General features: G+C 43.1%; 4 protein-coding genes across 4 annotated transcripts; 2 read left to right on the top strand and 2 right to left on the bottom strand. All coding sequences in view use genetic code 12, as the record gives it.

Moving 5' to 3' along the window:
- Nucleotides 1-1,256: 1,256 nt before the first annotated feature.
- On the bottom strand, nucleotides 1,257-5,975 carry SRB9 (Srb9p; the record flags this gene model as incomplete). The annotated part of the gene is made up of 1 exon (XM_029035904.2): nucleotides 1,257-5,975. One exon carries the CDS (start codon nucleotides 5,973-5,975, stop codon nucleotides 1,257-1,259), a length of 4,719 nt encoding a protein of 1,572 aa, XP_028891146.2.
- Nucleotides 5,976-6,770: 795 nt separating this feature from the next.
- On the top strand, nucleotides 6,771-7,101 carry CJI96_0002389 (dynein light chain; the record flags this gene model as incomplete). The annotated part of the gene is made up of 2 exons (XM_029035905.1): nucleotides 6,771-6,801; nucleotides 6,851-7,101. 2 exons carry the CDS (start codon nucleotides 6,771-6,773, stop codon nucleotides 7,099-7,101), a joined length of 282 nt encoding a protein of 93 aa, XP_028891147.1.
- A 67-nt stretch (nucleotides 7,102-7,168) lies between these two features.
- Nucleotides 7,169-7,720, bottom strand: APT1 (adenine phosphoribosyltransferase; the record flags this gene model as incomplete). The annotated part of the gene is made up of 1 exon (XM_029035906.1): nucleotides 7,169-7,720. One exon carries the CDS (start codon nucleotides 7,718-7,720, stop codon nucleotides 7,169-7,171), a length of 552 nt encoding a protein of 183 aa, XP_028891148.1.
- Nucleotides 7,721-8,852: 1,132 nt separating this feature from the next.
- Nucleotides 8,853-11,840, top strand: SPT5 (transcription elongation factor SPT5; the record flags this gene model as incomplete). Its single annotated transcript, XM_029035907.2, has 1 exon — nucleotides 8,853-11,840. The coding sequence occupies one exon, from the start codon at nucleotides 8,853-8,855 to the stop codon at nucleotides 11,838-11,840; it is 2,988 nt and encodes a 995-aa protein (XP_028891149.2).
- Between the last annotated feature and the right edge of the window lie 1,100 nt (nucleotides 11,841-12,940).

Genomic DNA, 12,940 nt, shown 5'->3' on the forward strand with positions numbered 1-12,940 from the left:
GGGGAACCCGCAGCAGCAGAGAGCTTTGGGGAAGGCAGATGTACGACATGAGACTCAGGTTTGCTTTCCGCTTTCAGATCGTTGTGGACCAGGTCACTATTCGACATGTCTCTTGAGTTAGGTAGCGATCCCATATACTTATCAAAAAATGCATGCCTGTCATGGTGAGGAATCATTCTGATAACGTCCTGAGCATGCTCTTGCACCACCTTTAATTCATCATAAAATCTTGTCAATGCACGGAAAACGTTTATGTCAATCTTCGTAGAGTCTTTCTGATCCAGTGTTTGATCACACCCTAGAGTTCCGTTGACCGCTCCTGTGGACTTCGCTTCCGCATGGGTCTTTGAAGAGGGAGTTTTTAACGAATTGTCATAGAGAGCGCGGTATTTAATGAGCTTCTGTCGAAGTAGCGCGTTTTCTTTTGAAAGCATCTCCCGTTGACTTGCGAATGAATTACTTTCAGACTTGCTCTTGAGACCTTGATACAATATTTGTACCTCATCAAAGCGCTTCAGAAGAGTGTCGTATTTTATTCGTAGGTCGGCAAGCTCAGCACATTTTTTATCGAGCTCGGCTTTGCATGATTCAAGGTGCTTGTTTTTGTCCTTTTCTGCTTGAAGAGCCTCACGAAGCTTCATTGTAGATTTTGAAATAAATTGTGAGTACTTTGTGCTTGGTAGATAGGAATACACGTTATTGGATCTGGCGAATGGATGGTCATCATTTTCGTCTTCGAAATTTTCTAAAGATAATAGATCGAGGTCGTACTCTTTGGAAGATTTGTGCAGATCTTCTCTTCTTCTTGATGGTGCAAAGGAAGCTTTAACTGGGCTATTTCTTAACGTTTGATAATGACTTTTCAAGGGACTTGCAATTGCTTTCGTGGGTGATGCGGGTTTGCTAGAGGGATACTCTCGATTCGAGTAGTTCAGGAGATCCATGAGAGGATCGTAGTCATAAACTTCATCCAAGAATGCATCTTTTCGGCTACTTCGAGGCTGTAGATAAGCATTGATTATGTCTTGAGTTTCTTCTCTCTCCATTGCAATATTATTAGCGTTCAGATTAGTTCAGTTTATTAGATACAGACGCGTGGTTATTTTCCTCAAGAGTCGAATACAGGACGATGAAATATTGATGCTACAGCGAGCTGCGCGCGCGAACAACAGTCTTATCTACAAACGACCTATGGTTTGGCGGGGCTTCGCTTTATATACTGCGGATACGCATTCGCTATGCACATTAATTTCCTCTTAGGCTAGGGGGTCTTCATCAACACGTATGTGGACTAAGTAGTCCAAGCATTTCCCAACAGCATTAATATGCCAGGGGATTATGGATCGAATTGTTTTCTTATGCGTACCTCTAGAAAAATTCCCGGAAACAAAATTGTCTCCAATGTCACATACGCCGACAACTTGATTGAGATAGATGAGCTTTTTTAGCTGGTTAAGTAGGATTTTCATAAGATTGTTTACGTTCCAATGATTTGAACAGCTAAGAAGTGACACCTCAAATACAAGAATTTTCGGTACTTTGGGTGCGTCGGATCTTTCTTGCGTTTTGATCAAGTACCCATTCCTCATAGCAAGTCTTGTTGGCGAGTTCGTAGAGGGGAGGGATGTCTGCGGTATGAAGCCCATGATTTCAAGGCTCTCGTCTTGAAGGACCAAATTTGCTTCATCGTTTGTGGTACTTTCCGGTAATTGCCCCGAGGGACCACAATCTTGGGGGCTCAAAAAATTGGCTGACAAATTCATGAACTGATTTGGGGATTGCACGGTGATGCCGCCTGAATTGATAGGTGAAGTCGAATTCATATCAGCGTTGGCTGGTGAAGAAGTGTATGGCACACCCGACTCACCAAATGTTCCAAGTAATTCTGACCCATGCAGCGAAGGAAGGCCATAAAGCTTACCTTTCTGATTAGCAGGCATACTTTTTGGCGACTGACCGCATGAAGCAGTTGGTTGTGAGCACGAATCTTCTAAATTGAAACTTGCTTTAGGCATTCGATTGGCAGAGAGTACAATCAAAGACATTTCCTTATACTTAGTCGTCAATCTTTTCCAAAAGACTAGCTCATCGTCTGGTAAAATGCTGTTTATCCTAGTTAATACCAAGTATCTTTTGCCTCCCGTCGTACATGCTCTGCGGGAATCATCGTCGTTGAGAATTTTGAAGAGCGAGCTGGAGACATCCCAGATTTCTCCAATAATGGCTCCGATGTCGTGTGAAGCTGATGAAGAAGGTTTTTTTGTTGAGCAAAGCCACGACTTCGTACGGATAACAGCTCCGTGTGGATCTGACCATGCCGCTGATACCCACCTGCGATCAATGGAACGCTCGTAGGCAACATGTAAGAACAAATCATCAAGTAACGCGACTCCGCCATCTGCATTCATGGAGCGGTTATAGATCTTTGAATTCAACGCTACAGGGCTCTCTTTAACTAATCTTGTGTAGAGCTCTGTAACTTCGAGTTTTTTACTGAGTGAAGTACTGATTTTTTGACTCGGACACTTATTATACAATAGCATTGAGATATTCGTCATCTGTGTGTTCGAGAGGTATCGCAATCTTCGTTCTTGGCCGCACTGTTTCATAATTAAATCACCGGGTATAATGTGGCAGAACAAATCAACCAAAGAAAGATGTTGATTGCTGAGCGCTGTTTTAAAGTTCCTGCAAAGCTTAGATATCAGCGATAACGAGCTTAGGCTTCGATCAAAGCTTATGAATAGGAGTAACAAAGGGCGATCAAAATCGAATCTGTTGATTTTATTGATGAGATCAAGCTTAATCAATTCCGCCAACGACTTCAAGGTTCTGTTTATCATACCGTAGTATTTTCCATATGTGGCATCATTCAATACATTCTCAGCCAGAATAATGCCATTGGTTAGCCCTTCCAAGTCTTGTCTGTCATCTGGGACCTGTAGAGACAATCTCTTGATATCACCAAAATGGTTGTCCTTATAATTGTTTCTTAAAAGGCTCAAAAATGAGAGATTACCGCCATCAAGAGTAGTTCGGTCATTTCCCGCGCTCAGGCTCTCTGATATTAGCAATACCTGAAAGTTTCTTGGCTTGTGAATGGGTTTAAATTTCAAATAATGCCAGAACCTCAACCCAAGAAAATCGAGGTTAATTTCATCTGAGGCATTCTTTATAACCTTGACTTTCACATCATGCAAAGACGTGAAAGCATCGTCCTCTCCTTTATGAGTCTCCCACTTCTGTCTTGCTTCGTCTAGGAGCACCATGCTTTGAAGTGCATTTTTCTTATTTTCGCCAACATCATGATAAATTGAGTCCCAGGATAACTGTCGCATATCTTGTGAAACACTACCCGCTAACTCGACATTGTCGTTCATTCTCTCAAGCAAGTCCATCTCATTCTTCTTTGTGGGATCTTCGTGATTTTCTGCAGAGGTTGAGAAGTTGTGCCCAAATCTAAATTCATCGAGACCCATTCGAAAGCTCAAAGGAAAAATGTTCTTGAAAGTGTCGATAACTAGTTCGGACGGCTCAGACTCAGGAGTGTCATCATGTACAATACTTTCAGAAGGAAGTTTGATCTTCGACAGGTTTCGAGCTTCAAAACCGCCAAAGTCAAATACGACATTATTTGTAACCCATTTTAGGTATTCTTCGATGTTTTTGCTCTTCACCGAAAGATGCCCGAATCTACCATCATTAATGTCCTCCATATCCTCCATTACTGTTATGTCAAACCCCGACAGCATTGTGACGTCGTCCCATCTCTCCCTCTTCCTTTCAACAATAAACTCTGGAGGTATTGTTAGCACATTGATACTCCGAAGAATTAGTGGAAGGCAATTGGAAGACTCTCCCATGGCATTGGAAGAGGAATTTAAGGGGCTCATGCTGGAGGTGGGCGCAAGTGACGCCTCGCCATCTTTCATATCACTACCAGGTACCGTCGAATCATCTTTATTACCAAACTGAGATGCGAATACTGGCAGCATTACCAGACCCTGTATGTTTCCTAACGAATTTGGGGGAGGAGGGGACTCGAAGGTAGATAGTTTATTTTTTGACTCCTCATTGCTGGGCGACAACATGCTTGTGTGAGGAAATAATGTCGGATGGTTCAGGTTCTGGGTATCAAGGGCATCGTAGGTAGAAGAAAGACCGATTTGAGGGTCTTGATTTGATATATTAAGTTGCAAAGGTGACGTTTTCAATTCATGATCATCATAGTCTTCATCAAAATCACTTTCTTCTTCGTCATCATTGTCAGTTTCTCTAGCATCATCGTGATGTTGCGTTTCGGTAGACTCATGCAGCTCCGATGGTTGAGGCTTTACAAATGAAGCTTCATGGCCCGGATCTCGACCACTGTTAAAAAAGGGCATATCTCCAAGTATGTTCTCATCATTAGCAAGTTGTATCGGTGACCCATGACTCACACTTGTCTCTCTTGGCCGCCTTACTTTTTGTTCGTAGTCTTGATTAGCATTTTGCGAGACATAAAACTTACCTCCTTTCCCATACTTCGTGTCTATACTGCTTTTGATAACAGGGTTAAAACGAAGAGGAGAGAAGACATAACCTTGCCGTTCAGGATTGTTGAGCGGCTCTCTTGCCCGCTCCAATCTCAAACGAGCACGATGTGGAAGAGATGATAGCTTCGAAAGATTCGAATAATCGTTAGGACCGACACCCAAATTCGAGTGTTGCGGAATAATCGGAGTTGGAACGATTGACAACGGAGCACCAGGATCTTTGTAAGAAGAGGGTATAGATTCGATATCAGAAATCATCTGGTCCTTGGGAATATTCACGAATGTCGTCGGACTCATCGAAGTTTCATTTATATGCTCTTCATCCGCACAACTAGAAGTATTTTCGGCAGTAGAAGGCGCCATTTGTTTGACAGATGAATGTTCCTTTGAATAAGTGGCATTGACGTTCGATGAAGCTCTATCGGCACGATCTTTATCAGTCTTACTTATCGTTGATGAATCTACATCTTCCGAGCCGGAGCTCTCCCCAAAGAGATCCTCATCATCATTAATGTCATCCATATGGGCTTCGCCTTTTGTCTCTGTTGTTTTCGAGTCATGAAATTTGTCGTCATCTGCTTTTACTCCACTCTTCGCCGTATCAGGTTGCATTCTGCTCCTTTCCTCAGTATCCCCTTGCTGCAGTTCCTCAAGTTGACTAACATTTTGTCTGCCATTACTTTCAGACACCAGTGCTGCCGGTGTATCAGATTTGATCTGCAAAAATTCCGGCATTGTACCTTGACCAGAGCTTCTACCGGTTGAAATCGAGCTAGGCACATTGTAGTTGAACATATTACTAGTCAGATGCGCATTCGCATTCGAATTAGTGAATGGAGGGCCGTTTCTCGATGTAAACTCCTCTTTCTCAAATGCTAATGAGTCAATGAATCTATGAATGAGTTGAAGAGGATCTGTTGAAGAAGGACCCTGTTGTTTTTCTTCGAGGCGAGAATCCTCATATCCAAACTGCAAAAGGCAAAGTTCCCAAGGCCATAAAATGAATTTTTTATTGTCCACCTCATGAATGAACAGCGAGATGTCTGATGTTTGATTGTTTAAGTGTTGAAGATTTGGAATGAGCTTTACCCAGAGAATTTCTGTCCTCTCCGAAAGGTCAATACCCGTGCTCAATTTCAAGAGCCGCAATAAATTACCGCTCGATTTCGGGGGAGTGACCGTGAAGGTTTGACTGAAATCATGAACACTAAAGAAATGACATCGCAAGCCAGAAGGAATGACGTATATGACAAAGGTGTTCGTAATGTCACTCGAGATCATGTTCGTGTTGACGATATCTGTTCCCCAAAGAGCTATTCGATTCATTTGCGAAAGAGATACCAACATATCACCATTTTCTAAAACCACAGGATCAATCTGAACTATACTGTATTGCCTGATTTCATCGCTTGATTTGCAAACCAAGTAATTGCCGAACATGCGTAGATCACTCGCTAAGCATATATTGTACAAGATCATTTTCTTAACAGCTTTAAAAAAAGTTAAAGGAATAAATGCAGCATTGTCGAGATGAGGTTGATTCTCCCACTTAGTATTAGTCTGTGTTGCAGCGCTCTTCGTTGGTTTCGATAAAAAACATGCTGGTATCGAGGATTGACTACGAAACTCCAACTGTGGGTATAGCTCATCTAAACGGGCGTGTGGAAACAAATATTGACCATCCGTAGAATGTTCGCTCAGGATGTGTTCAAATTTAAACTGGTATAGACTTTTGTTGTAATATGTGAGTAGAATTCGTGGGTAGTCATTTCTAATTTGTAATTCCAATTCCAACAAATATTGATCCAAAGAAGCATCTTTGGACGAGAATACTTCATAGCTAACCAGCAGAAGATGCCCGATTTTGTAATAGTGAGTTGATATTCGGGATGTTGGAGATCTGTCTGACATATTCACATCGTGTTTTCTAGAGGAGCCTAAATTATAAGAATGAACCAAATAGTGGTGCGCAGTGGAGCCTGTGCAGAAAGGCTGCTATGTGAGAAGACCCAAAACGAGAATGCCGTAGGTAATCGATACGATACAAGCTAGAACTTGTGACATCACCAACCTCTTTATGAAGATCATTCAATGGCTTCTTTGACCATTGTATTATAGGCTCCTTGTAATTTAACTCTCTTCACGGCCTAATACGTCAAAATCGATTGTGCGAATACCAGATTCTCATTATCGCGAGTGGTAACTGTGTGAGCGATCCAGTAAGGCTAAATAAAGATGGAGAAGCTCTCTTCTACCGAGTTTACACGTATGATGAGCAGACTGAATAATGAAAAATCACACGGTACTAACCACAGCTATATTGAAGGCATCTGACCTTGCAGATGAAATCCAAACAAAAGTGTTCGAGTTATCCATAGATGCTACAAGGACTTACAAGGTCGAGAAAGACATTGCAACATATTTAAAAAAAGAACTTGATTTGCTTTACGGGGCATCTTGGCATGTCATAGTTGGAAGATCATTTGGTTCAAATGTCACACACGAGCAAGGGTATTTCGCTTACTACTATATCGGAGATCTAGCGTTTCTTGTATTCAAGAACTAACAAAGCTACTTTATAAAGTCTATAAGTATATATCATGTTCTCCATCGCTTCATGAAAGCATCAGAATTCACTGAAGTTTACTTTCTTGGCCGGAGAGCAAAGTGAAGGAAGGGCTGCTTAAGTTCTCCTTGCCCTTCAAAAAGTCGAGTTCCATAACAAAAAGATATTCTATAACTTCCGCTCCAGCTTTAGCAACTAACTCGCCAGCGGCACAAGCACTTCCACCAGTTGCTAATATGTCATCTACTACAATCACTTTTGCGCCTTCAGGAAGAACATCTTGTTGCATCTCAAAAGCGTCTTTTCCATACTCTTTTTGGAATTCTGCTCTAAATGTAGGGCCAGGCAACTTTCCTGGTTTACGCACTGGAACAAACCCAGCGTCAAGCTCCAAAGCTAAGGACGGGCCAAATAGAAAGCCACGACTCTCCAATCCCACAACAAAATCGACTTTAGTTTCCCCGATGTGTATTTTGAAGGCACGAATCAATTTTCTGAATAAAGCAGGTTCAGCGAAAATAGGCAAAAAATCCTCAAATAAAATCCCTTTTTGTGGAAAATCAGCAAACTGTTTGAGAGACTGTTTTAATTCGCTAGCGATACTCTCTATCTCGGACATGGTCGTGTTACTTCGTTAAATACAATTTAACAAGCGAAACCTACAAACTTTTAATTGAGTCGACGTGCCGCGCACGGGTATCCCGCAGATCAATCCTCGCACAAGACGAATCACTTATCACACACCTGACTATGGGGCTGGAGGCTAAAGCTTTCATTGAAGGAATAATATTCCATTTGCCATAGTGAATGTGAGGAGCTCGTGAGCCAAAATTTGCCGATAGCTTTCTCCAACGACTATTTTGAAATATGTGGTTTTTGCGAATCAACTGTAACTGCACAGTCTCGCCCTCTTGTCCTGAACAAGTGAATTCAGCTGTCGACGTGAGCAGGCCACCGACACTTCCCTTGATGTCGGAGGTGAGCTTTGCTACAGCTGCATTTATGAGAGCTGCTTTTAGGTCAAGGGATCCATCTAACCCGTAAGTATCTGAAATGGTCGCTTGCATTGCACCGTTTGAACCATTTTCCAAATAGAGAGAGCTAGTGAACGGGAAAATACCGATCTCCAGAACGACCTGATGATCCGTTACAGATATTTCTATCCAATCATATACGAGCGGGTTCAACTTTCCGTCAAGCAGAAATTCGTCTGTTAATGATCGTTTGAATCTTGAGGAATGATAAAGCAATGTTTCGGTATCTGTGCAATAATAAGTGCTTGTTTCAATCAAAAGGAGCTCGAGTTTAGGATTTGACTCACATTGAATCCGCTTCACCACCTCTTTTTGGGGCAATAGATCTATTGCCATGACTCGAAGTAAAACAAAAATCATTATCAAGCATATCATCATCTCTTTCACTGTGAACGCTCTTCGTCTTCTATCTAGTAAGCTTCCAATCAATATTCCCTCATATTTCATACATTTATATTTCATACACAACTGACCCTTCACGATAAGAAAAGCAGTTTTAATTCTCTTCGCGAAGCACCATCCTTCTTTGTCATTTGAATTACTCTTATTGCTACATTTTTCAAATTATTTGTTACCGGATCAATTTCGCTTGTCGGCATATTGGCTGGAGGAAGAAAAAGAAAGCGCACCCCAATTCTCCTCGTGATTGAGCGGTTTGCACACGCCAATAAGTGACTGAAAATCGTCACTACCATCCTCTACTACATTCCAATCTCAATGTCTGATCAAAACAAGACTCAGACTTTGGTGAGCAACCAGGATGTAGGGTCTGGAAACCAAAGTGCTGGTAAAAAACGCACATTCGAAGAATCGGTCAATTCTGAGGGGGATGATTACAGCGTGGTTAACAATGAGGAACAAGATGATGTTGATGGTGTCGAGTCAGAAGGTGAGAACCAATCAGGTTCTAATAATGAGGGATTAATACCTGAGCAGCTGTCAAGAAATGCTGATTTAGTGGATGCCGATATTGGGGAGGGATCAGATGATGAAGAAGATGAGGACGCTGAAGAGGAGGAGGACGACGACGAAGAAAGTACATCTCGTAAAAGAAAACGGAGAAGGGCGAACCAGTTTCTCGATATTGAAGCTGAAGTCGATGATGAGGAGGAGGACGAACTAGATGATGAGGACGAAGAGGCGGAACTTTTACGTGAACAGTTTATTACAGATGATCATGTGGACAAACAGGAAGGGTTGCCATCTCGTCCTGATGATGACAGACTTCATAGACAATACGATCAACGTCGGCAAAAGGCTGAGGATCAGGATGCCGAGGAGCTAGCGGAAACCTTGAAACAACGCTACAGAAAGTCCCACACTGCTTATAGAGGTGATACAACAGCCAGCGGGACCGTATCTCAAAAGTTGCTAATGCCTTCCATCAATGATCCTGCGATTTTTGCGATTCGCTGCTCTCCGGGTCGCGAGAAGGACTTGGTAAGAAAGCTTTACGAGAAGAAAAGGACTTTAGCACGGTCTGGACGCCCACTTGATATTCTCTCAGTTTTCCAGCGGGACGCTTTCAAGGGTTATATTTATATTGAAGCCAAAAAGCCGGAGGCTATTGAGCGTGCACTTACAGGCATGGTCAATGTTTACGCAAAACAACGAACCATCGTGCCTGTTAGTGAATATCCTGACTTATTAAAGCAGGTGAAGTCGTCTGATGTTGAAATTGTTCCCGGGATATATGTGCGTATTTCGCGTGGCAAGTATAAAGGAGACCTTGCAATCGTGGACAACCTCTCCGAGAACGGGCTTGAGGTGCGCTGTAAATTGGTCCCCAGGCTTGACTACGGAAAGAACGACGAGGTTGACGCAGATGGAAGAAGAATCAAACTGAAAGTTAGACCTTTACCAAGATTGTTCAATGAGCAAGAAGCTCGCATGTATGACGCAGAACACTTGCAACCGGGAAGAGGGCCCCGAACGTTCATTTACCGTGGAGAAGAATACGTGGAGGGTTTCTTGATGAAGGATTTCAAGTTGCAATTCATCCAGACCAAGGATGTTCAACCAAAATTGGAGGACTTGGACCGATTTCAAACAGGTAACTCTCATGATGATGGTTTGGATTTAGCCGCTGTCGCTGCTTCGCTTAAAGGAAAGTCACTGGAGAATGACCTTTCTAACGCTTTTCAACCAGGAGATAAAGTCGAAGTAAGAAGAGGTGAACAGGCAAAAACCGTTGGTAAGGTATTAAATGTATCTCTCAATGAAGTTCAAATCTTGGTACTTGATAGTGGAGATGGCCAATTTGTCAACAAAGAGCTTACCGTCCCTGCAAGCGATCTCAGGAAGCTTTTTACGGCCGGTGATCATGTCAAGGTCATCGAAGGTGTCCATACAGATGAGAGTGGTCTCGTTATAAAGATTGATGGCGACTCAGTCGTATTCTTGAGTGATCAAACAAAGCAAGACGTTCGTGTTTTTGCGAATTACTTGATTAAGGCGACAGATTCTTCGTCAAGCAGTGACATAACGAATAGCAAGTTTGAGATAAAGGACCTTGTTCAACTAAACGCTTCCACTGTTGGTGTTATAGTGAAAGCAGACAAAGGCCTTCTCGGAGTACTTACGTCAGATGCCCGAGTGATCACAGTAAAACCGACTGGTATCGTTTCTAAGATAACGATGACCCGCAGAGAGCAAGTTGCGACAGACAAGAATGGCCTCACCATAAAAGTTGGAGATACAGTGAAAGAAAGCAGCGGCGAAAAAAAGAAGGAAGGTGTGATATTACATATTTACAAGAATGCTGTGTTCGTGGAGTCCCACGAATTGCATGAGAATTTGGGCATTTTTGTGGCGAGCGCTTTGAATTTGACTACTGTTTCGACTAAGAACTCGATGATCTCGAAAACTCTTGGGCCAGACCTTAGCAGCATGAACCCAAATGTGAAGTTGAAATCTCCAATGGCGCCACCTAGCACCCGAGGTAAAATGGGTGGCAGAGACAAATTGCTTTACAAGGATGTCATCATTAATAACGGAAATCACAAGGGCCTCATGGGTAAAGTTGTGGAAACAGATGACGTTGATGCCCGCATAGAATTGCATACTAAAGCCAAGAAGATCAAAGTCAGCAAGACGAAGTTAAGTGTGATTATCCGTGGAGAGTCTATCCCATACTTAAGGTTTGTAGGTGCTTCAGAAGCTCGCGGGCCAGCTCAATCAATCGGGCCAGCGTTCTCGTCAGGCGCAAGAACAGCATGGGGCGGAAATACTCCCTCAGCTGATACCGCTGCATCTTCATGGGGTGGTAAAACACCTTCAGCTAGCTCAGGAGGGGTGTCGTCGTGGGGAGGTAATGGTAGCAGTTCGGCTTGGGGCAGTGGAGAAGCGTCAACCTGGAAGGGTGGAAGAGGGGGTTCATCCGCATGGGGAGGAAGTGGAAATGGCGGAACCTCGGCATGGGGTAACAGTGCGGGCACATCTACGTGGGGTAATGGAGGCAATAATTCTACGTGGGGAGGACAGAACGGTATGAACTCTTCATGGGGTCAACAAAAGGGAGGAAACAACTCTACTTGGGGCAACTCAGGTTCGCATGGAGGAACTTCTGCCTGGGGAAATCGTGGCGCTTCTTCCGTTTGGGGACAGAAAGATGGCGGTAATTCAACTTGGGGATCTGGTCGTGCTGGTGGCTCATCGAGTTGGGGCAATCTGAATAATCAAAGCTCATCAGGATGGGGTCAGTAGTTAGCCGACTTCTTAAGTGTAATTTAGTACAAAGAGTGGACTCGATTGATTATGTAAATGCTAAGTAGTTAACACGCATGACTTTCACAACCCGGACAATTATGAAGAGTCTCATGGACAAAGACATCACAATCAATGCAGAAGTCCTTTTTACATTTCATGCAACGGTAACGAGAGCTTGTCTGATATGTTTCTTTCGTGTTTGAAATTCCATCGGGGAAGCGAAGAAGGCATCCGTGACAATAATTGTTCTCATACTTGGGAGAGATTGGAACCTCCTGAAATGCTGCTAGAGGCGCGAGGTGATGATAGGAGCGTGCCAAGTGCGTAGACAAAATTAACATGAGCCCACAGACTGGACAAGATGTGGGTAAATGACACACTCTACTTTCACATTGTGGGCACGTATAGCCGGCAACACTTGCGCTAGAGTCGGATCCCGATGTGTTTTGCTGTATCGTGATATTTCCGTTCTCTTCTTGTCCATGCGATAGATGACATGAACAAAGCGATGGAAAATTTGACTCCACTGCCAGGGAGGCATTCATGTGGGGTTGCATTTTTGATGGAAATCCCATTCTTATTAGCGGTACACCCTTCGAGCTACTTTGAACTGCCTCCGCCGATTTTGTGGTCACTGCGAGAGGTTCAACACAATTCATAAGAAGTTCTTTTAGATGAGCCTCGTTCATTATTACCCCGTAGAGATCGCCAATGTCCATTCTTACCTTATTCTTCGATGAGCTCGGAAAGTTTGTTCGGGAAACGATCTCCTGACAAATAGCAACCTGGGCAGAAAGCCCAATAACCTTGACTTTAATATTTTCCTTTACGAGCGAATCGATTGTCTTATGGATATTTCCAGGATCAGATGTGAAAAGAGCACCGAAGATGATGAGAATTTCCTTAGAATTCTTCGTAGAAGCCGAAGCCATGCCTCCATAGTTTATTGTGAGTAGTGATCTAGCCAATTCCAATGCATTCTGTAGAGATGGGTCTCCCTTTGGTTCAAAACGATTATGCTGACGAGCTTTCAAGACTCTTAATTTATCTAAATGATATTGCGGCAGTCCGCTTACCTCGCTGACTAGATGAGCCAT

Source organism: Candidozyma auris, chromosome 2 (assembly GCF_003013715.1).
Source record: "Candidozyma auris chromosome 2, complete sequence".
Classification (NCBI taxonomy): domain Eukaryota; kingdom Fungi; phylum Ascomycota; class Pichiomycetes; order Serinales; family Metschnikowiaceae; genus Candidozyma; species Candidozyma auris.